Source organism: Oryx dammah, unplaced genomic scaffold (assembly GCF_014754425.2).
Source record: "Oryx dammah isolate SB20612 unplaced genomic scaffold, SCBI_Odam_1.1 HiC_scaffold_2, whole genome shotgun sequence".
Classification (NCBI taxonomy): Eukaryota; Metazoa; Chordata; class Mammalia; order Artiodactyla; family Bovidae; genus Oryx; species Oryx dammah.
This window is the reverse complement of record NW_024070186.1, coordinates 89,621,683-89,644,624: the sequence shown is the minus strand read 5'-3', so window position 1 is coordinate 89,644,624 and position 22,942 is coordinate 89,621,683. Positions and strand designations below refer to the sequence as shown.

Sequence of the window (22,942 nt, the reverse complement as noted above, 5' to 3'; positions counted from 1 at the left end):
TCTGTTTCAGATATGCATATTTGTCATCTTTTTTTGGTCATTATTTGGCTCTTTATTATTGTCAGCTTCTTTGACGCAAGGGAACCCAACTTCTCCTTAAATATAATTACATATGGATGGTCTGAGATTGATGCACAAGACAGCCTGTCCACAAGGGTAAAAGTGGTGGTGGTGGTTGTTTATTTGCTAAGTTGTGTCTGACTCTTTGTGACCCCAGGGACTGTAGCCTTCTAGGTTCCTCTGTCCATGGCATTCTCCAGGCAAGAATACTGGAGTGTGTTGCCATTTCCTTCACCAGGGGATCTTCCCAACCCAGGGATCGAACCCATGTCTTCTGCATTGGTAGGTGGATTCTTTATCACTGAGCCACCAGGAAGTCCAAGAGCGGTTAGACGTCTCCATTTCGTCTCTTTTCCTCCCAGATTCACCTTCTCCTTGTTTTAGATCACTTACTGATACTGCTACCATCTGTTCTCTTGAAATAGTCATGGCCATACATATTATACACAATCTCAGAATAGGTTGACACAGGTAGATGCCTGGACAGGACTCTTCCAAAATATACGGAATGCAACACAGAGGTCCATGACTGTAGATAGTTTGGCTTACCAAACACCCTGCTGTTTTGGGCTCAGGGGTCTTATCCAGTCCTTAGTCATCACCTCAGCTTAGGACAGCTCATTATGAGTCCATGCAAAAACACTCACCCTGCTCATAAAGAGTGAAATTAGAGTCTGGCATTCCATCTCATATTGTTTTTGAGGCCTGTTTCTGAGGTGGCTTCCAGTGAAGGCATCACCTCCCTCATCCTCTCCATGGATGGTTGAAGTGGGAAAGCTACTCAAGACCTTCTTTTAAAAAATATATATATTTTTTCTTGGCTGCACTGGGTCTTCATTGCTGTACATGGGCTTTCCCTAGTTGCGGTGGCTTCTCTCATTGTGAAACACAGGCTCTAGGTGCTCTGGTTTTAGAAACTGAAGCATGTGGGCTCAGCAGTTGTGGCTCCAGGGCTCTGGAGCTCAGGCTCAATAGCTGTGGCACATGGGCTTAGCTGCCCCATGGCAGGCGGAATCTTCCCACACCTGGGATCAAACCCGTGTTCCCTGTATTGGCAGATAGATTCTTGAGCACTGGACTACCAGGGACGTCCCTCAAACCCTTCCTGATGAAAGATTCTGCTTATATCTTTGGCCTCAGCAGGCAACCACTTCAAAATACAACATGGCAGCCCAGCATCCATGGCAGAGCCACACCTGTGACTGCAAGACAGCCCCAAAGGTTCTCCTGCACCCTGACCTTTGCGCCACCTGACTATGTCGGCCATGCCTTCCCCTCTGAACTCACCCACTCCCTGTTCTCCATCGTCGGATACCATGGTCTCTGATTTTCCTTTCCTCTCTCTAGCCGCTCCTTCTTATTATCGTAACTTACATTTACATAGCCCTTATGAGTGTCACAAAATTCATTCACAGACACTGCTTCACTTGAGGAAACTGAGACTCAAGAAGCTAAAATATTTTCTCAGTGACTCGGCTACTTCAGGGCAGAGTTGGAATTTGAATCAAGATCTTTAAACTGATGTCCACTGTTCTTTTTTTGTTGTTTTTTGCACTACAGCTCAGCTACCAAATGCGCTAATTCTTTTCTGTATTTTGTAAGAATCTTTCCCATCCCTCCTTTGCTATTCCTTTTACTATCCTATGTAAGGCTCTTATCACAGGTTAAATAATTGATTGACATACCTTTCTAAGAGGGCTGCTCTCCATTCTGCTCATTGTCAGCTGAGCCACTTTCCTAAAACCTGGCTTTCATAATGTCATACCTTAGTATCAGTAGTTCACAGTGAGAGATGCTTTAATTCTTTCCCTTCATTGTAGAATAAATATTGCTACCTTTCTGAGTGCCCACTGAGCAAAAGGTACTGTATTAAGTTCTTTAGAATGTTTCTTCAGTCTAATCCATGTAACACATAAGACAGTCTTCATTAATTAATAGACAAGAAGACTGAGATTTTGTCAGTAAAGCTTTTTCAGGAACATGCTCAGGGTTTAAAAAAAAAAGGAAATTTGAAGATAGAATTCAAATCTGTGTCTGCTTGCTAAACTTTTCCTCTTTTCATCATACACAACCTCTCTTGAGAAGCTGACCAAGCCGCTGACAGATGATGATGAAACCTATGGCAATCATAGAATAATTTTGTTAATAAAGATTGCTTAACAGCTTTTCTAAAAAAATTCAGTTCGGCAGCGAGTTCTGGAGAGAGCGAGCCACGAGTTAGAATGGCCGGGAAAAGGAACATTCACGTTGACTGTCCAGATTCCTACAGTCCCAGATGAAGTCCAGGAGGGGAAAATTCCCACAAAGGTAAGTACAGCGGTGATCACAAGGGAAGTCGGGTGTTCTCCCAAGGTATGTGGGGATGGGAACCACGATGAGGAAAACATAGTGAAATGAGAAGATAACTCGCACTGGGGTGAGAAAAGCAATTTATAGATGTGGAGGGAGTGAGAGTGGTGATGGGGTATGAGAGAGGAAGCACTTGGTGTTGTTTTGAAAATTCAAGATTGAGGGGCTGCCATAATGATGGTTTGAGATGTAAAATCTTGGATCCGTTCATTCTAGGTACTTAATAACCTGGAACTTGCCATATTTGTTTTATTTTCACATGGTTTAGAGGGGCGAGTGATCTATACTCCATATGTTAAGTATTTCCTCGGTTGTAAAATGGGATAGTGATAGTGTTGACCTCTTTGGTTTATTGGATTGTTGTGAGGATTAAATGACACAGTCTTAGTAAAGTACTTGGCCTAGTGCTTGTTAATACTAAACATTCAATATTTAATACTGAATTAAAAAACATTCATTGTTAAATGGGGAAAAGAACATGAGCTGCATTATTTCTCTGAGTTAGGTCTTACCACGAACATTCGGTGTTCTTGTGTGCTAAGTGGATATGCCATGAAATGTGAGGTGTATTCAATAGCATTATTGCCTGAGTTTTTAGTTATCATTTCTGTAGACCCTACATCTTTAGACTGGCCCTAGGGACACTTTCTTAATGGAAATAAATTATTAGTAATTTATTAATGTGACTTTATTGTTTGATTTCAGGAAGCCAAGACCAAAGAAAAGGTTGAAGAACCAGGTAACTTCCATTTATCAGGCAGTTTTGTTTTTACTAAACACTTTGCATTGCAGAGGTCACCTTCTCCTCTTGACTTCATAAGGCAGGGTTTGCTCAGCTGAGAGATGCTTTGGGCTGCATCATCTCCACCCTCTCAGCCATCTGCTCAACGGCTGCCTCTTGAGTTCTAAGGGTTCAGGTCAGAAGGAAGGGAACAAATCTCTCTGTGGGGACTGAGAGTACCTTGCAATTGATGGGAGGATAAAGAAGTACCTGTAGGTGGATGAAGTGACCTTTAGACTCTACCTGTGCCCAGTCACCTGTTGAGAAGCAGGGATATGGCGTGACAGTGGGAGCTGTGTGCAGCTAAGTCAGTTGGCACTGCTTTCTGAGCGCTGGGTGCAGGATGAATGCAGCCCTCCAGGTCAGCACTTATCCCATCTGCTGTGGGAAACAGCCGGCAATCCAGCAGCTGTTGTGGACTTCGCTACGTGACTTGTGTCTGGGTGTTGGCCTGCGTGCCACCTGACAAGACACGAGTTTTCCTGGCTAAGCATGCTGTTCTAAATGGGAGGAAGATGGACTGGGCTGAATGGCCAAATGGGAAAGAGAAGGTGATCCATATATCCAAACCTTAGGGAAGAGGAGTTCCCAAGAAAAGTTTAAATATTGTCCTCTAAAATTGAAATTTCCTCAAGAACATGTTTAGATTTTTGCAACTTACTTTTCTGAAAATGGCTCTGGGATGGGATCTGCCTTAACTTGGCAAAATGCCTGGATAGGGATGTATAGGTTGTTTCTGCCTAATATGGATGTATTAAACTGTAGAATAGAGTATGCATGGTTGAGAAGCTCCTGCTTCTTATGAGACAGGAATTTTTTGTCTCTTTAGAGAAAGTTCTGCTTTGTCTTCAGATATGGCTCACCCAACTCCCAGTATTTGTTCACTGTGACTTCCTAAACCCTTATCTGTTTCTGGAAAGATTGCTTGCATGCTGTACCTTCAAGCTCAATTTTGTACCAGAAGGTGGTTTTATATTTGTAGTACATTTATATCTGTACCATTTCTGGAATTAATCAAGTCTGTTTCTTATGGTTTCATAGATTTCAGCCTAACTTTGTCTTAACTGATTTGTTAGCACTATTTTGGATTTGCTTAATGCTCCAAGTATGTACTCAGGGAGAGCCAATCAGCCTCACTCCACCAATGTCCTGGAGATTTTAGATGCATTTACTAAACCTGTTGTAACCTGAGCTTGACTCTAATTGTAGTAACCAGCCAGGAATTGGAGTGGTCTTCAACAAGATACTTAAGTTGACCCCTTTAAGAGCTGGAAGAGGTTCTTTGTTGAATAGTTGGTTCACACCGAATCTTGACAATGGCCTTAAGGCCAGGACTCTGGAAATTAACTGGAATGGAGTTAATAGTTTTCAGAAATGTTGCCCAGGATGAAAACAAAGTGGGTTTGGTGAGCAGATAGCATTTACTCTGCCATAATAATGTCAGCTCCCTTTCTTATTTTTATTTTTTGTGTACCTCCTTTAGAAAATTGGTTAATTTTGTTTTCCAACATTTTTTGTATGTACTCATCACCACACAACCAGTGCCATGAACCCAGGGCACTAATGGGATAGTTGCTCACAGAATGTCTAAAGACCATGACATACTCATCATGCTTCAGGGCACAAGCATAGTGGGAGACTGATCTTCTGTATACAGTTAACCCTTGAACAACCTGAATTTGAACTGTGTGGATCAAATTGTACATGAATTTTTTTCAGTCAATATATTTGAAAAATTTTTGGAAATTTGTGACAATTGGAAAAAATTCACAGACGAACCAAATAGCTTAGAAATACTGAACAAATTAAGAAAAAATTAGTTATGTTGTGAACACATAAAATATATGTAGATGTACATATAACATACAAAATATGTGTTAATCAACTATTCATGTTATTGGTAGGGCTTCCAGTCAACAGTAGGCTATTAGTAGTTAGGATTCTGAGAAGTCAAAGTTATACCCAGATACTTGACTGTGCAAGGGGTTGGGCTCCTAATCCGCATGTTGTTCAAGGATCAAGTGTATGTGCAACTCTTTATGGTCACAGTAGAGAGGTACAAGCTGATTGGGGTGGTTGCTATTCCATAAGTTTGAGGTATACACATAATTCTCTGTGCCATTTTATCTTCCATGTACATTCCTTAGTCATTTGCTGTAAGAATCCTTTTCCTCCAGTGATTGGAAATTATTGCTTTTCGGAACATAATATGTTAGGTGATTCCCATGTTTGGGCATCATTGGATATTCTTGCTTTCCTCCAGTAATCTAAGCAGTAAATCTTCAATTCAGCAGACATTTGTTGAGCCTCAGCTGTATACCATGAGCCAGAACTACAAAGATGAATAAATGTGTCCCTTGCTTTGGAGAAGCTTGGTTCAGTAACTGTAATATGGTGCTGTGATAGAAATATATGTCAGGTGTTATGAAAAGCAAGGCAGATTCCTCAGAGAAACAAGGCAGAAAAGAGTGTAATAAAATTGAACATAATCATGATCAGCATCATATCAAATACTACTTTTTATTTTTAACTAAATTAAGCTGAAAGTCTTCTAAGATCCATTTTTCCCCAATTCTTAATCTTTCTTTATTCTAGTTTTATTGAGACATAATTGGCATGTTACTTGTGTAACTTATGTCAACTTTGAAACCAGGAAAGGAAGAAGGCAGTGTAATTAGCCTGTGATAATTTTTTTACCTTTATTTATTCTTAATTGAAGGATAATTGTTTTACAGTATTGTGTTGGTTTCTGTCAAACATCAACATGACTCACCCATAGGTATCCATATGTCCCCTCTTTCTTGAACCTCCCTTCCACCTCCCTTCCACCTCCCTCCCGACCCCACCTCTCTAGGTTGTTACAGAGCCCTGGTTTAAGTTCCCTGAATCATATAGCAAATGCCCACCGGCTATCTATTTTACATATTAGCCTATGATAATTTATTTTGCTAAGAACATGATAGATAAATCTAACACCTTGTACCCTTTTGTCTCCCTAAAATCAGAGTCATCAAAAAAACTAGAGGAAGACCTCTCTCTCAGTAGAAGATCAGAAAAACAGGAAGACACCCCAAAAGAGTGTGAAGATATTTCCTCTTTGGTTGCATTTGAAAATCTCAAGGCAAATGTGACTGATGTGATGTTAATCTTGTTAGTGGAGAATATAAGTGGCCTGACGAATCATGACTTTAAGTTGGAATTTATACGAGACTTTAATGTGGCTGTAGTTACCTTTCAAACATATACTGGTAAGATCAAATGGTGCTCCATTTGTCAGCCTTCTTTGCACTACACTTTGGGGTTTGGAACACCTACCTTATGGAACGTCTCTGAAAGTTTCATTCTTTCTAATAGCACATCAGGCACCTCTGTCCATGGAATTCTCCAGGCAGGAGTTGGTTGCCATTTCGTTCTCTAGAGGATTTTCCTGACCCAGGGATCAAACTTGGGTCTCTTGAATTGCAGGCAGATTCTTTATCATCTGAACCACCGGGGCAGCCCCTCTAGTAGCTAGTAAGTTAATATTGATTTCTTATTTTGAAAGAGAAGCAAATTCATCTTGAAACCAAACTCTGGTATGTTTAATAAACAAACTTTATTGTATGAGTTGTGTGTAGGTGTGCGTGTGTGTGTGAGAGAGAGAGAAACAGACAGAGACAGAGAGAGAAGTGAGACAGAAGTAACACACCCAAATAGAAATCTAAAGTCTCAGGTTATTAGAGATTCCGAGCAGAGGACTCAGTGTTTCCTGTGTGTTATCTCACTGAGAAAAGTAAATATTGATCTGTGTTACTTAACTGGACTTACTGGAGAGTAATAGTAATAGCAGTAAACATTCTTATAGTGCTACTGTAAGTCAGGTACTATGCTGAGTTTGTTCCATGTATCAATTTATTTGTTCCTTTCAACAACCTTCTGAGGTTATTATTATCCCTCATTTTACAGCTGGGGAGACAGAGATGCTAGTACCTGTAAGAGCTAGATTTGAACCGAGGCAGCCCACCTCTATAGAGCCTGTTCTTTTATTCCCTTTACCATATATTTCCTTAGTACTTGCATGGTTATCACATATGCAGGGATGAATAAATGCAGATGCTGCAGAAAGTGCATGCTCTTTAAGGTCTGTGTGGGGAGTCTGTGGACAGTTTCTGAAATTGGAAGAGCTATCTGCAGATGACAAGGAAATTTTCCAATTCCAAGCCCTCACTATTCCATGGTCATGGCAGTGGAATGGTTGATCTTAATCAACCAGCACAGGTTCAAATTTATGATTATTTCTTATAAAGGTAAAACTAAGTAGACTTGCTTTTGTTCACTGAGCAAAAATCTTGCATACCTACTAGGTGTGAGGCACTAGTCTAGGGGCTGTAGGTACACAGGTGAATGATTCTTGGTTCCAGCTCTTGAGGAACTCATATGGGGCAGGAAGAAACCCATTCATAAGTCAGTAATGAAGATGCAGGAGGAAAAGCTGCTTTTCTCAGCTCTGAACAGCAGGGTGGGGAATGGGAAGGGGACCCAACATGGTGACTTGGTCTTCTCTGATGTCTATACTCCAGGAGTAACAGGCTATCAGATCTCAGATATGCTGTGTTGTTTATACACCCTGCTAGCCCCGCTGCCTGAAACGTTTCCTCCCCTTGCATGCTCAGTTGCTCAGTCATGTCCCACTCTTTGCAGACTCATGGACTGTAGCTCTTCAGGCTCCTCTGTCCATGGGATTATCCTGGCAAGAATACTGGAGTGGGTCCAGGAGATCTTCCCAACCCAGGGATTGAACCCCAGTCTCCTGCACTGGCAGGCAGATTCTTTACCACTGAGCCACCTGAAAAGCCCCTTCTTCCCCTTATCTCCCTGATAAACTCTTCTTTATCCTTCAAAACTCAGATCAGTGACTACTTACTCTGGGAATCCTTGTCTGATTCCCAGTCTTAGTTTTCCCACCTCATTTGATCCTCAAATAGGCCATTTGTTTGCTTTCAAGACTTCTTCCCTCTTGGATGGTGAACTTTTAAGGACATGTTACATTCATCCCTGTATCCCCAGATCCTAGCATGGTGTCTTGTACATCATGGACTCACTATCAATATTTATTAATTTGAAAGAGATAATTGGACTGAGTCCAGAAGGAGGAAGAGGAGCAGGATAAAAACACTGGAGAAGGGCATTTTAGGCGCAGGGAATTATATATACAAAGGCAACGGAGAATGGGGTTTTTGAAAGAATGACTGGGTTGTGTGTCAATATGGAAAATAAAATAAATGGAGGTAATAAACAGAGGTGATGTTTAGAAATTAGTTTGGGGTCAGATAGCCAAGGGCCTTGTAAGCCTCACTAAGGAGCTTAAACTCTTGCCTGCAAGTGATGGGGAGCCATTTCAGGACTTGAGGAAAGAGTGAAATAAGATTTGTGTTGTAGAGATGCATTCAGGTAGTGATGTCAAGGAGGTGGAGAGAGCTGTGACTAAAGGCGGGGACATGACTCAGTGTCAGCAATCCTGGTAAGACATTCCTGTTTGCAGTTTTTCAGAATTGTCCAGGGAATCTATAGGCATATAGATTCTCCTGTGGGAATTAAAATCTTGCATTTAAAAATTGAGTGCTTAGCCTGCTTCCTTTTTCTCAATTAATATTCAGACAGTTTCTTCTATATAATATAAAGATATAATTTTTTGATTGATTAATTGATTATGGTTTGTAGATGCCTTGAAATTTGTTGGTGAATGTCCCAAGCACCATTCAGTGAAAAAACTTCAGCTTTCTGCAAGACTTCTGGAAGTGACAAAAACAATTCGAGTTGAAAACCTGCCACCTGGTGTTCATGACCATGATTTAAGATGTTTATTTGAAAATCCTCATAATGGAGGGGGAAGAATTACCAGCATCGAATATTTCCTTGAGGAGAGTTCAGCACTGATTGAATTTTTTGACAGAAAAGGTAATATCTATTAATCTTAATTTTGTAAACCATACCTGGCATAACTGAAAATATTGTAGTAGATCTTAACAGTTAAAAGTTTTATTTTTTCTCGGAAATCCAAGTAGTAATCCTGTATATCTGGTATGTGATACTTGGTGAAACCAGTGATTCAAAATTTGGAGAAGCAATGTCAAGTTTTTGAAAGATATAAGGAGATTCTCTCATGAGTCTCTACTTACGATAGACTGAAAAATATCTAAAAATTATAAATATATATAATTCTTAAGTCTTTGAGATATTGTTTTTAAAGAGGTGATCTATGTTTTAGCTCTACATTTGATAGAAATTCTCAAGTTAATTTCAACAAGTAAAGATATACTCAGAAACAACACAGTTTCTATAAAGTATAAAAATATTAAAAATATTTTTTTTAATTGAAGGATAATTGCTTTACAGTATTATATACTCTACCAAACATCAACATGAATCAGTCATAGGTTTACTTACGTTCCCTCCCACCTCCCTCCCCATCTCACACCTCTAGGTTGTCACTGAACCCTGGTTTGGGTTCCCTGAGTCATACAGAAAATTCTAATTGGCTCTCTATTTTACATGTGGTGATGTATGTTTCCATATTACTCTCTCCATATATCCCACCCTGTCAGGAAGGGCACTTTTCCTGAACGCTTGCTGTACATGAGATCTTTTGCTGGGTTTTCTGTCACAGTATCTCGCTGAATCCTCATAAGAATCTGCAGTTATATAGTTAGTATTATTATTTTTTTTAACAGAGGAGGAAAACAGTATGGTGATCTTAAGGCACATAAACGTGAAATCTTTGATGGTTCTTGGGTCAGACAGACCTGAGTTCAAATGCCTGGCTTTGGTGCTTACTAGCTTTGTGATCTTGGAGAAGTTACTTTAACCCACAAAAGTCTCTGTTTTCCATCTATAATATAGGGCTCCCATTACTACTTACCTCAGAGGAATGTTGTGAGCATCAGAGTAAATTGTACCTGTGCAGTCTTGGCATGGGGATACTCACTGGTACTCAGAGCCTGTTCCAGGCCGTGGTGGGAAGTTGAAGCCATGTATCTGAGCCTGCAAAGGTCATGTTCTTTTCATTAGGTCTGGCTTCAGGCTAGGGAGCCAATTGTGCACAAGGTGAAGTTATTTTTCACGTCTTTTCACAAGATACTGCTTTAATCCAAGTTGCTACTGGAGTTCATTCTAATTCCCTTCCTGCTTAGACCCCTTGTACCTGTCTAACAACTAAACACAAAGTGAGGAGGGGCATTGGGGAGAAGAGTACCTCTACACACACACACACACACAGACACACACACACACAGACACACACACACACACCCCAGTAGATGTCCCAGTAGATGTGACAGGAAGGGCATTAGAGCAGGGACAAGGAAGATGCAAGACTTACTGAATCAGAGTCCCTGGGGCTGGGTTGTCTGATGACCATGAGGATGACCTTGGTTTGGAACCCCTGGAAGAAGGCAAGAGCATGGGCTTTGGGGTTAAGACACTGGCTTGAATCTTAGCTCAAAGTGCGCTCAGTCATGTCCGACTCTTAGTGATCCCATGGACTGTAGCACACCAGACTCCTCTCTCCATGGGATTTTCCAGGCAAGAATACTGGAGCGGGTTGTCATTTCCTACTCCAGGGAATCTTCCTGAATCAGGGATCAACCCTGCATCTCTTGAGTCTCCTGCACTGGCAGGCTGATTCTTCACCACTGCACCACCTGGAAGCCCCATTTTCAATCTGTGTGACCCTATTTGAGTTATCTAACATCTCCTAGCTTCAGTTTTATCATTTGTAAATAAGGACGATAACAATAGTGTCTCTACTTCAAAAGGTTGTTGTGAGGGTTATATACATAAACCGCTTAGAATATTGTCTGACACATAGTAAATTATGATAATTATTATTATGCGCCACCTCTTAGGAGTATTAATGGAATCTAAATCATATATGAAATCTAAATTTCTGTAACTATACAGGAAGAAATTATAGAAAGAAATAAATAACATGATTCCTAGATGAGCTTTCCTTTAAGAACAAAAACATTCTTCACACTGGAGCAAACACCCTCCTCATGCTTGTGACCAAACTCCTCTCTCTTTCTTAACCTGGTGGTAATAATATATATTAGTGTTATCATAGAATTTACTTAACAGAATAGAGTTTACCTAACAGAATTTCAGCATAGAGTGCTCTTGGCTGGAAAGTAGTTATTCCATGACACAAGGAATACCTGTGTAGTATTAATACATATCAATTTATATTTGAGCACTCTGGAAGTAGTGCTGCTTTTTAAAAGCATGTTGTAACATCAAAGTTCTTACAAACATTAGGATTTTTTTTTTCTCCAGAATAGGAAAATTTGTTTGCTTGTTTTTGCTTCTGAAACATATACTGAATTTGTTTTCTTTCTTTCCTTTAAGTGATGGACACCATCATGACCAAGAAACTTGACCTCAATAATATGCCACTCTCTGTGTTCCCATACTATCCTTCTTTGGGCACAGCCTTGTATGGAGAGGAGAAACCTCTGATCAAGCTTCCAGCATCATTCAGAGAACCACTGGATCTTTCCTTATGGAAATTCTTGCAGAAAAAGAATCTGACTGAGGAGATACATGATAAAATGAGACGTTGTCACTGTGAGTTGACGTGGTGCCAGCGCAACAGTGAAGTGATCATCAGACCTGCAGCCACATTAGTCAATGAAGGAAGACTAAGAGTCAAGACTTGGCAGAAAGATGTTTCCAAACTTTTCTCTGACATCAGGTCTAAATATACAGTGACCTCATTTAAAGTGGATCCAACAGTGTGGGACACCATTAAAGACAGTTTAGAAGATGATAGGATTTTGATTGAATTTGATGCACTTGCAAGCATTGTAACCTTAGTGGGGGAGTCAGACGATGTACAAAACATTGAGCCACAGATCAAGGACTTAATAGAAAGCACCATTCAAAATATTAAAAGAGAAGAGCAAAGTCTGAAACAAAAACTGGCCCTTACTTCAAGCAAGTATTCACTTCTTTTGCACAGTGGCATACAAGAGCAGCTCCACACGGAGTGCCCAGAGGTGGAAACTTATTATGATGAAGCCTCTCAACACATGTGCTTCAAAGGACTCCCTGCAGAAGTGTATAAAGTAAAGTGTGAAATCCAGGAAAAGGTATACACCATGGTTCAGAGAAACATTCATGTTCAGCCTGAGGTTTTCCAGTTTCTGCAACAGGTTGACTGTGCAGAATTCTCTAAGTCTCTCTTTATAGCACAGAACATTCTTGCAGTTTATGAGCTAGAGGGCACAACCGTCCTCTTAACTGGCTTCTCTTCCGAAGTCTTTGTGAAAGCTGAAAACCAAATGCGCAGTACCTTAATTTGTAAGAGCATTGATGTTGAGGACAGGAAAGTCCTTAATGGCAAGAATTGGAAAGGGCTCACTGGAAATTTGTGTAAGAAACACAATTCCTCCTCAAAGACTGTAGTAATCCAGGAGGTAACTTCAGAAACTGCAGCCCAGGTCATCATTGCAGGCTGTGTAAGAGAAGTAAGTAAAATCTACGACTCGCTTTTTGACTTCGTGGAAAAGCACACAAAAATAGAGAGATGGATTGGAGTAAAGAGTTCCTTAATTGTTGATTATTTAAAAGCAGAAAAGCAAATCTGGCTAAATATAAAGAAGATGAATGTTCAGGTAAATTTTAGTCCGGAGAACAAGCAAAAAACCATTTCACTAATTGGCCCAAAGACCAAAGTTCTGGAGGGAATGAAAATTGTCAGACAAGCCTTGGATTCGGTGTGTGTTAAAAGCATCCATATTGATAAACCAGGAGCTGGTCAGTTCTTCCAGGATAAATCACGGTATTATAAAAGTGAGGTCAGAAGATCATTTGGTTGTTTTATTGAACTGAAGAAAGATGAAGAAAAGGCGAGAGGCGGCACTGGTGGGCAGAGGTGCTTATTTCGGACAGATTTAGCTCCTGGAGTCTCGCTACTTGTGCAGCAAGGCGACTTGACACACTTTCCCGTCCAGGTGGTGGTGAATGCGGCCAATGAGGAACTCAAGCCCAGGGGGGCGTTGGCTTCTGCTCTTCTAAAAGCAGCTGGCCCTGAGCTTCAGGAAGACTGTGACCAGATATTGAAGAAAAAGGGCAAGATCTCACCTCCCTGTGCCGTCATCTCGAAAGCAGGAAAGCTCCCATACCAACATGTGATCCACGCAGTGGGGCCCCAGTGGAAGAGTGATGAGGCCCAGAAATGTGTGTGGCAGCTAAAGACCACTGTGAGAGAAAGTCTCAATTTGGCTGTAAAACACAAGTACCAATCCATAGCCATCCCTGCTATTAGTTCCAGAACCTTAAGCTTTCCTCTAGCCCTATGTGTGGACACCATTGTCTTGGCGATCAAGGAATGGTTCCAGTGTAAGAAGGATGGATCCACCTTGAAAGAGATTTACCTTGTGGATATAGCTGAGAAGACTGTTGAGGCCTTTGCTGAAAGTGCCAAAAGTATATTTAAAGACACCCTGCCTGATGTTGCTTCCCTGCCCAGTTTACCAGCAGCAGCCCAGCCCGACAAGAGAAAAGATCATGGAAATGAATCAAGTCTGTTGACCCCAGAAGGCCTGACGATCCGACTGGTGAAAGGAGATGTGCAGAATGCTACAGTGAGTGCCCCTGTTTTCAGAATAACCCCCAGGAGCCTGGGAACTCCAATCAGCCTCCTGCCAAAGGGAGACTAGGATCAAGGGGAGAATCCCATGTCCTCCATCCTTGCGTTGAAATAGGTTTCCTTAGAAAATTGGGCTACTTCACCAAAGTGCTCACTAATTGAGACTGGTCAATTATTTGTGGGAACTGATAAGGTACTCAGATTACTAGTTTCCAGCAAATGTGAAAATCTACAATAATAGCTAATGTTTACGTGACTCTCTATACTTTTTCAGTGCTTTTACACCTGTCAAATAATCTAAGATTAATTTCCTGTCAAATTCTCTGATAGCAGATACAGAAAAATTAGAGCATAAGATGGGGACAGAAGACAGTAATCTGGAGTGTACTGAGTCTGAGGGGCTCTCAACTCCCAACGTCAGTAAGAGAATGTGGGGAGGAAGGTAGAAAGTGGGTCTGGGGAAGGTCTGGGTATTATGTGGGGCTAGTTCTTGTAGATCTGTCAGGGAGTGATGTGTTTTTAAAAACTGTATTTAGCAACTTTTTCAACACAGGCTGTAACATCTAAACAGTGCTGGAAGGTCCCCTGCGGTGCTTCCCCAAATGGGGGTTTGTGAGCAGTCTTGGGGCAGAGCTTCTTAGGGAAGGGCATTTGCATATCTTATTTGGAGAAAAAGTTATTCACAACCTTTGCCCACTTTTAAATTATCTTTTTATTACTGAATTTTAAGAGTGCTTTGTATATAGGTCCTTTAACAGATATACGATTTGCAAATATCTTCTCCCATCTTGTGGGTCATCCTCTTTTTTTGTTCAAGTTGTTATTTTGTTTAAAATATTTTTCATTTTAGCTTAAAATATGGAAAGAGGTTGTAAAAATTTTGATTTTTACTTACAGTTGGCTTAAATCATAATTAAAACAATACTAGCTAACACTGCCTGTGTTCTACGTGCCAAGCACTCTCCCAAGTGCTTGGCATTCCTTTTCTTTTTTTTTTTTTGGCATTCCTTTTCTCATTCATTGCGATGAGGCAGATTCCAGGATTATTCTTCTCATTTCACAGATGAAGGAATGAGATTTAGAGGGGTTAAGTATTTTGCCCAAGTCTCACAGCAAGCAAATGATAGAGCTAGGACTAGAATGTACATTGCTATCTTTCAAAATACAGAAGTGATTTTGTTTCTCATCAAAAAAGCCAAGCAAATAAGCAGAAGTCTCTCAGCCAGGGGTCAGTAATTGGAATGAGTTCCGATGCTCATTCACCGTGGACACTGAGCATTCCTTCCATGCCTTCCTCTCCCATAGGCGTGTGGCTTCTGCTGCCACAGGTCTGCTTTGCATCACTTCTCGGTGACCCTTGTGGGGTAACTTTGACAACCACTTGGTCCCACTTCCTCTCCCGTCTTCTCTTGGTGTCTTAGTCAAGCCTGATTAATCTGCTCATATTAACTGTCCTGCTGGAAAAGATCCCATGGCTCTTCACTGATGCCTGGAAGCCCAGGTGACTTGGGACTCAAGGCCCTGCAGTCTCCCCGCTGTGTAGTATTCCTAGCCTGGCTGCTACCATTTTGCTGTGACAGCTCTCTAGCAGGTCAAACTAATCTGCTTGCTGCTCACAACCTACCCTGCTTCTGCCCATGCTGTTGCCCCTCCTGAATGAATTCCCCATCTCTCTCTGCCTGCAGCAGCTATTCCCATTTCTCAGACACCGTGTCAACTCATACTGTCTTCACTAACCTCTGAAGGCACTTCCTCTGGACTCCTTTGGTGAGTCCCTACCATGTATTTGTTGCTTTTTGACAGCTACTTTTTGCCCTAGAGTGTTACTGAGATAAGTATCTCTCTTTTGAGGTGGTATTTTAATCTCTGAAAACTTAATTATCTTAGTTGTCTTCCACTGTGCCAAGCCCAGGGGCTTAAATATAGTAATCCTGGATGAATGCTTTTTCTTAGAATTTGAAACAAATTGTTGGTTTTGTTTTTAAGACCCATGTTGTTGTCAACTCCATTCCCTCGGATCTTGAGCTCGATAGAGGGCCCCTTGCCAAGGCCTTCTTGGAAAAAGCAGGACAAAAGCTCCAGGAGGAATTGAAGACAGCTGGACAAGGGGTTGTTGTTGATGTGGGCACTGTTCTCCAAACCAGCGGCTGCAATCTGCACTGCCACTGTGTGCTTCACGTGGTGGCTCCGACCTGGAGAGATAACAAACCGTCTTCACAGCAGGTGGGACCTGGTTTTAAATTCTCCAGAAAATTAGGTAGCTCTTTGAACTCTCAGTGTAAAGTAGATTGGACTCTGCCTATTTCTATTCTGTAATAACATCACATTCTCAGAGCCATTTCTTTGAGCTATAGCTGACTTCTCCCAAGGACCAGTTAATAATATAAATTTACTATAGTTCTCAACCATTGCTGGGACTCAGGGAAGGGTTGCTGAAGATGGCACCCTTTAGTGAGGAAGGCAAGGTGAGGGCGTGAAGAATGAAAGAGAACGAAGGATCAGAACAGTAACTGCTTTGCTTCTTTCCATCATTGCTGAATGAGTTTGAATCTTTTTGGAGGGTCTCACACATTCTTCCTTCCTTTTCCTCGTTTACTCCTCTATTTTTCTTTCCCCCTTCTCACTGCCCTTAACCTGCCTTTTGTTGAAAGTAAAAAGGAGTAGGCAGAGATCCCATAGTAGCTAAATTCTTGTTCTTTTTATTTGAGCTCTAATTTCTAGGCAAAAATGTATAAGAATGTGCTTTGTCCTTTTCAGATCATGGAAAACATAATCAGAAAATGTTTGGAGATCACTGAGAGTTTGTCCTTAAACTCAATTGCATTTCCAGCAATAGGAACAGGAAATCTGGGGTTTCCTAAAAATGTTTTTGCCCAATTAATCACCTCAGAAGTATTCACATTCAGTAGAAAGAGTCAATCCAGAACTTTACAAGAGGTTTGGTTTCTGTTGCATCCAAGTGATCATGAAACTATTCAGGTACGGTCTTGCTCATTGCTGGTTATTATGTCAACTGAGCCCTAACATTTTCAAGTGTCTTCTTCGTTTCATAGGTTGTTTCTTTCATGTATTTTCATACAAGAAAGTAAAAGAGCAGTGTGGACTAGTTATAGTATGGCAAATTTCAAGCAAATGTATGCATATAGAAAAAATTTGACTTCTTATTAAGAAAAATTTGAAACATATACAGAAATAGACAAAACAGTTGGCTTCCCTTGCAGCTCAGTTGGTAAAGAATCTGTCTGCAATGCAGGACACTTGGGTTCGATTCCTGGGTCAGGAAGATCCCCTGGAGAAGGAAATGGCAGCCCACTCCAGTATTCTTGCCTGGAGAATCCCATGGACAGAGGAGCCTGGCAGGCCACAGTCTGTGAGGTCGCAAGAGTCAGACACGACTTAGTGATTAAATTACTACTACTACTACTGGGCAAAGTAGTATAGTGAAATCCCTTTATCCGTATTCATCTTCATAATTAACAACTTATGGCCAGTAGGTTTCATCTCCATATCCATTTATTTCCTTTCCTTCCATATTATTTTTGAAGCAGATCCCATATATACATTTTACCCATAATCGATTCAGTATTTGTTTTAGACATTAGGATTCTTTTTAAAAAGTAACCTTACTACAATACTATTTCACATGTAAAAGAAATTGACAATCATTCCTTTATTTAATCAATTATCAAGTCATTGTTCATATTTCAAACTATTTCATAAATATTTTGTTTTTATAGCTTGTTTGTTTGAATCAGAATTCAAATAAGGCCCCAGTATTGCAATGGAGTTGACATATCCCTTAAACCTCTTTAATCTATAGAATTTCCTTCCATATTAACATAGAAATTTTAATACATAATATAAAAGTACTGTGTGGTCCTACAAATAGGAGAATGTCAAAATAATATACAACTGAAGGACTCAGCACATCCCCATAGGAGTAAGATGGTTGGGACCAGAAATACCAGAACCATCTTTGGTCATAGAGAGTTCATCAACTAGCTCACATTTGCTGAACGTCAGCTGTGAGTAAGCTGCTGGACTCAGCATTACGGGAGAACAAGAAGCATTTAATAAGAGGCCATTATTCTTGCCCTCCAAGTCCTTAGAATCCAGGAGAATAGATGATATTAAATGTTTGAAAAGTTCCATAATAGTGTAAGAAATAACAGATTAAAGCTAGCAATCTAAGAGATGTCCATATGTCACTGGACCAACTGAATTTTTAGGTCATACTTTTTTTTTCTCTCTCTAGCTACTACCTTTAAATACTCTGGAAGCAAGCAAATCTAAATTCTAAACAGACAGCTAAACCCCCTGAGCAGTATATGTGGTCCATTTAGTTGGCCCACAAACCTACAGTCATTTCTAGTCAATACATGCTCTTTGAACAGTCTCCCTATGACTTGTATTGTACAAAGTGATATGGATTACAGAACGGGTATGTAGCATGTACTGTCCCTCCTACAAATCATAATTACTTGGAGAGCTAAGATTTGTACACATAAAATGAACTAGAGAGATGAAATGCTGAGTTTTTGAATGAATGGCTGGGTTCATTGAAGGAAGTGAGTTCTATGACATGAATCTGAACCCTCGAAAGTCTCTATTTCTGTGCAATCTCAGCCTTCATGATCTTTCCTAAAGATTCGGATTCTTCAAGAATTTGATAAAGGGGTTAGCTTAGACAGACACTGTTATTGCCATTGGAAATAATATTGCTATTCCATACATGGTTGTGACACTTTTTCTCTTAAGACTTGTAAAGAGAGTTAAGCTTTGATTTTATTTGCCCCCAAATAGGCAAAACTTATTGCAATATTTATAGGTGGAGACTGTAACAGAGGTTGCAAACAGTAGCCTGTGGTCTGAATGGAACCTCTAGATATGCTTTATTTGAGCTGTTTTTTTAAACACTTTGAATCTGTTGCTGGCATTTAAGAATCAAACATTAAGCTCCGGGGATGACCCAGAGAGATGTTGTGGGGAGAGGGGGTGGGAGGGCGGTTCAGGTTTGGGAATGCAGGTACACCCGTGGTGGATTCATGCCAATGTATGGCAAAACCAATACAGAATTGTAAAGTAAAATAAAAAATAAATAAATTTAAAAAAAAAAACATTAAGCTCCAGATGTCCACTGTGACCTAAAAATTCAAAAATTCTGGCACATTGGACATGGATATGAGCCTGAACAATCTGCTGTGGTTGAATGGCAGCTACTGTCTAGTTCTCCAGAGTCAAACCAGTCCACCTTTTTACTACTGTAGCTTACCTGCCTGGTGCTTGTAGTAGTAGTCTTTAAGCCTGGGACCTTGGCTCTACAGCCAAGGCTCACTTGGCTCACTTCTGTCTGGTCCTCTTCCCATTATTGTATAAGCCTTTTAATCAAGATGTTACTTGTTCATTTCCAACAAAATTTCCTGTTGCTTGTAATAAGGAGGAAGAAAGAAATGATATTGGTGTGTCACCACCAGGCAAAGAAATGGAATTCCAGCCTCTTAACTCCCAAGATACTACTCCCCTAGCTTTCTCTCCTGGTACAAATAAGTTAAAAACTGAAGGGTCTGGGTCCTTGTGATTGTCTTTCTCTTAACACTGTATTTTTGACAACAGCAAATATTTGCTTTTATTCGTTATGAAAGTAATACATCTTTATTGTAGAAACTGAACAACAAATGCTTAAATTCTTTTAGTTATATTTCATTCCAGTCTTTTATGTATGTGAACTTTTAAATGCGGTACTATGTATTTTAATATCATTCTTTTTTCATTTAATAGTATAAAATAAGCATTTCCCTGTTCTATTAACTGTTCTTTTAAAATATGATTTATAATGGCTGCCAAATACTCCAGCATGAAAGTAAAAGTGTTAGTTGTATAGTCGTGTCTGACTCTTTGTGACCCCATGGACTGCACACTCTCCAGGCTCCTCTGTCCATGGGGTTTTCCAGGCAAGAATACTGGAGTGGGTTGGCATGCCCTTCTTCAGGTGATCTTCCTGACCCAGGATCGAACCTGTGTCTTTCGCATTGAGGGCAGATTCTTTACCATCTATGCCACCAGGGAAGTAAATACTCCAGCATATGGGCATACTAAAATTTATTTAACCATTTTCCTGTTGGAGTTTTAAACTTTAATTTTTTCTCAGTTGCAAACATCATTGTAATCAGTATCCTTATATTTATATCTTTGTTCACATCTTTGATAATTTTCATAGTGCATATTTCTAAAAATAGAGTTTATGAGTTTTTGTAACTTAAAAATCCATAATGAAAATAAATAATACTTTGAGAATTGTTCTCTCATAAATATTTGTGCATGTAGGATCAAAATGTCTGAATCAGATTCATTTATCTACTGAGAATTGTGGTGGTTAAAACTGTATTTGTATTTCCAGGCATTCTCAGATGAATTTGCCAGAAGAGCTAATGGAAATATCATCACTGACAAAATTTCCAAGGATGAAAGTACACAAGGTTCAGTAAAGCTTTTAAATAGAGGAATTATTTATAATTGCTAAATAACTATTCAGTGAGAAGTAAAACAGGATGATTTTTATGAAAAAGTCAATTTGTGATAAATAAAATATTAAATTATATTCCATATACCTGAGCATGCAAGACACTGGTGATATTTATGTGATCTGGAGTGAAAGAGTAGGCTGGGCAAATATAATCTGTACAATCGGTTTTTAAGTGATGATGAGGCTACTAAGGATGATGTGATAAGTGTTTTCAAAAATAGATACATTTAAAGAAATAAAACCAACCAAATGCTTCTCCTCTGTCAAAGTTACTATTGTATATTTGAGTTTATCCTGTTTGGAGTTTGCTGAAGCTTCTTAAATCTGAACATGTATGGCTTCCGTCAGACCTGGGAATTTTTCAGTCATTTCTTCAAATATATTTTTCTGCACTGGTCTCTCTCCTCTCCCTCTGGTGCTTCAGTAACACAAATGGTAAGCCTTCTGATAATATTTCTGAAGATCTGTTCTTTTTTTTTTTTTTAATTTCCATCTTTTTTCTCTCTGTTCTTCAGATTGGATAACATTTATTAATCTACCTTAAAATTCACTGATTCTTTTCTCTGTCTACTATACTATATATAGCCTATCCAGTGAACTTTTAATTTCAAACATTGTCTTTTAAGTTCTAAAATGTCCATTTGATTCTTATTTTATAGTTTGTATTTCTCTGTAGAGAGCCCTATTTTTCCTTTCATTCCAGATTATTTTCATGCATTCAAATGTTTTTACTTTGCCCTCAGGGAGTTATAGTAGTTATAGTAGAGCCTTTAAAGACTGTCTGATTATTCCAACATCTGAGTCACTTTAAGATTAGCATCTATATTGAGTGTCTTTATACTTGAGAATTGGTCACATTTTCCCGGTTTGTTGGGTGACAAGCAATTTTGGATTATAGAATGGGCATTTTATTTTTTAAAAACATTTATTTATTTGGCTACGCCGGGACTTAGTTGTGGCATGTGAGATCTAGTTTCCTGACTAGGGATTGAACCCCAGTCCCTCTGCATTGGGATCTTGCAGTCTTAGCCACTGGACCATCAGGAAAGTCCAAAGAATGGGCATTTTAAACATTATGTTGTACGACTAAGGTCCTGTTAAAATCCTCTGGAAAATGGTCATTGTTTTCTTTGTTTGAACAGGCAGCCATTCAGTTAGCTTCATTCTACAAGTTCTGCCTCACCTTATGTTCAGGCAATGGTTAAGATCAACTCCATTCCTAAGGCCTTTGCTGTGCAGCTTGGGTCTACCCATGTGCAGTCATACAGAGAACAGGGGGTCACTCTCTCCAGCTCACTGCCCCAGCATTCCCCTTACATTCTGTCTTGCAGAAGGCTATTTTCCAGGTCTTCTGGCCAGAAGGACAAGGTTTTGTCAGAGTTGAAGCTGCGAGTTCTGTTGCCTTATAATTTTGCATGATCAGGGTTGCCCTTGGACAAAGCAGAGAGGGTAGGGAGGGGACCTAACAAAAAGCCAAGGATTTCTCATATACCACATAGACACTTTTCAGACCACAAGTCCCTTTTTTTTCTGATTCTTCTGGACAGGAATATAGAATCTCCCTCAGTTTCAGCTCCCTGTGGTGTCACTGTGGAGTTGTACATCCAGGGCACCTTATACAGGGTCTAGATTTAAAAAGGAGAAGTACGGGAAAAAATGAGGCTTCTCTGCTATTCTCTTCAGCTCATGGGGACCCATTTTCTCAGTCCTCTGGCCACAAGACAGACATTCTCTGAGAGTTTTGCTGCCTGTCTTCATTGTGTAGTTCTGTAACGAGGGCCATGCTTGGGTCAAGGCTGGGAGATAAAGAGGAAAAATTACCAAACAAAATGGGAAGCAGTAGAGGCTGCTTCTTCAAATTTTGACCCCTTCCCCAATTTGCCTGCTGTTGTGAACGTGTCAGTTCTCCAAGAGTGGCTTTTTGTATTTGTCCCATGTTTTTACTTGTAATCAGTGGAAAGGAAAGGCTCAAGTCGACTAATTCACCTCGGTCAGCAACTGAAGTCCACATTTGATTACATTTTATAATCCTTCGCCAGAAACAGACCATCAGGGGCTCAGAGGCAGGGCCAAGTTAAATGCCAGAGATTACACAGAGGGGCAGAGAGACAGAAAGAGAAGGTTGAACGGGGCACAGGTGAGGACCATGAAACCTAAGTCATTCTTGCTATTGCTGACTTGTTACTGACTCCATTTTTTTTTTTTCCTTGTCAGATTTCTATGGGACTATTTCTAACCCTGATTCAGGGGTGTATGAAATGAAGATTGGGCCCATCCTTTTCCAAGTAGCCTCTGGAGATATCAGCAAAGAAGAGGCAGATGTGATCGTAAATTCAACATCAAAGTCATTTAATCTCAAAACAGGTACTTGACTTACAGAATTTTGACTAGTGTAATAGTCACAGTAGCGCCCACGAAGTAGGGTTCCTATAGCCAAGCTGGTTTCTACAACTTTGTCTTATTAATACTAATTAATAATTTTTAAATTGTTTTGACATGGTTTCTCATAATTGGGAACAGGTCTTTTATGAATTTTTCTTCGTTATCAGAAATACCTAGTTATAGGATTCCTTCGATGATGGGGAAAGCGTTTAGACTGTGA

General features: G+C 40.0%; 1 protein-coding gene across 1 annotated transcript in view; it reads left to right on the top strand.

The window, feature by feature from the left end:
• The window catches only part of LOC120870890 (protein mono-ADP-ribosyltransferase PARP14-like), a 42,594-nt gene that overhangs the window by 3,711 nt on the left and 15,941 nt on the right, over nucleotides 1-22,942 (top strand). The window contains exons 2-10 of the mRNA XM_040250447.1: nucleotides 2,243-2,367; nucleotides 3,115-3,148; nucleotides 6,196-6,438; nucleotides 8,891-9,127; nucleotides 11,573-13,812; nucleotides 15,804-16,040; nucleotides 16,575-16,796; nucleotides 20,215-20,293; nucleotides 22,555-22,704. Coding sequence (XP_040106381.1) covers nucleotides 2,243-2,367; nucleotides 3,115-3,148; nucleotides 6,196-6,438; nucleotides 8,891-9,127; nucleotides 11,573-13,812; nucleotides 15,804-16,040; nucleotides 16,575-16,796; nucleotides 20,215-20,293; nucleotides 22,555-22,704 — 3,567 coding nt within the window. The remainder of the gene's footprint in view (nucleotides 1-2,242; nucleotides 2,368-3,114; nucleotides 3,149-6,195; nucleotides 6,439-8,890; nucleotides 9,128-11,572; nucleotides 13,813-15,803; nucleotides 16,041-16,574; nucleotides 16,797-20,214; nucleotides 20,294-22,554; nucleotides 22,705-22,942) is intronic.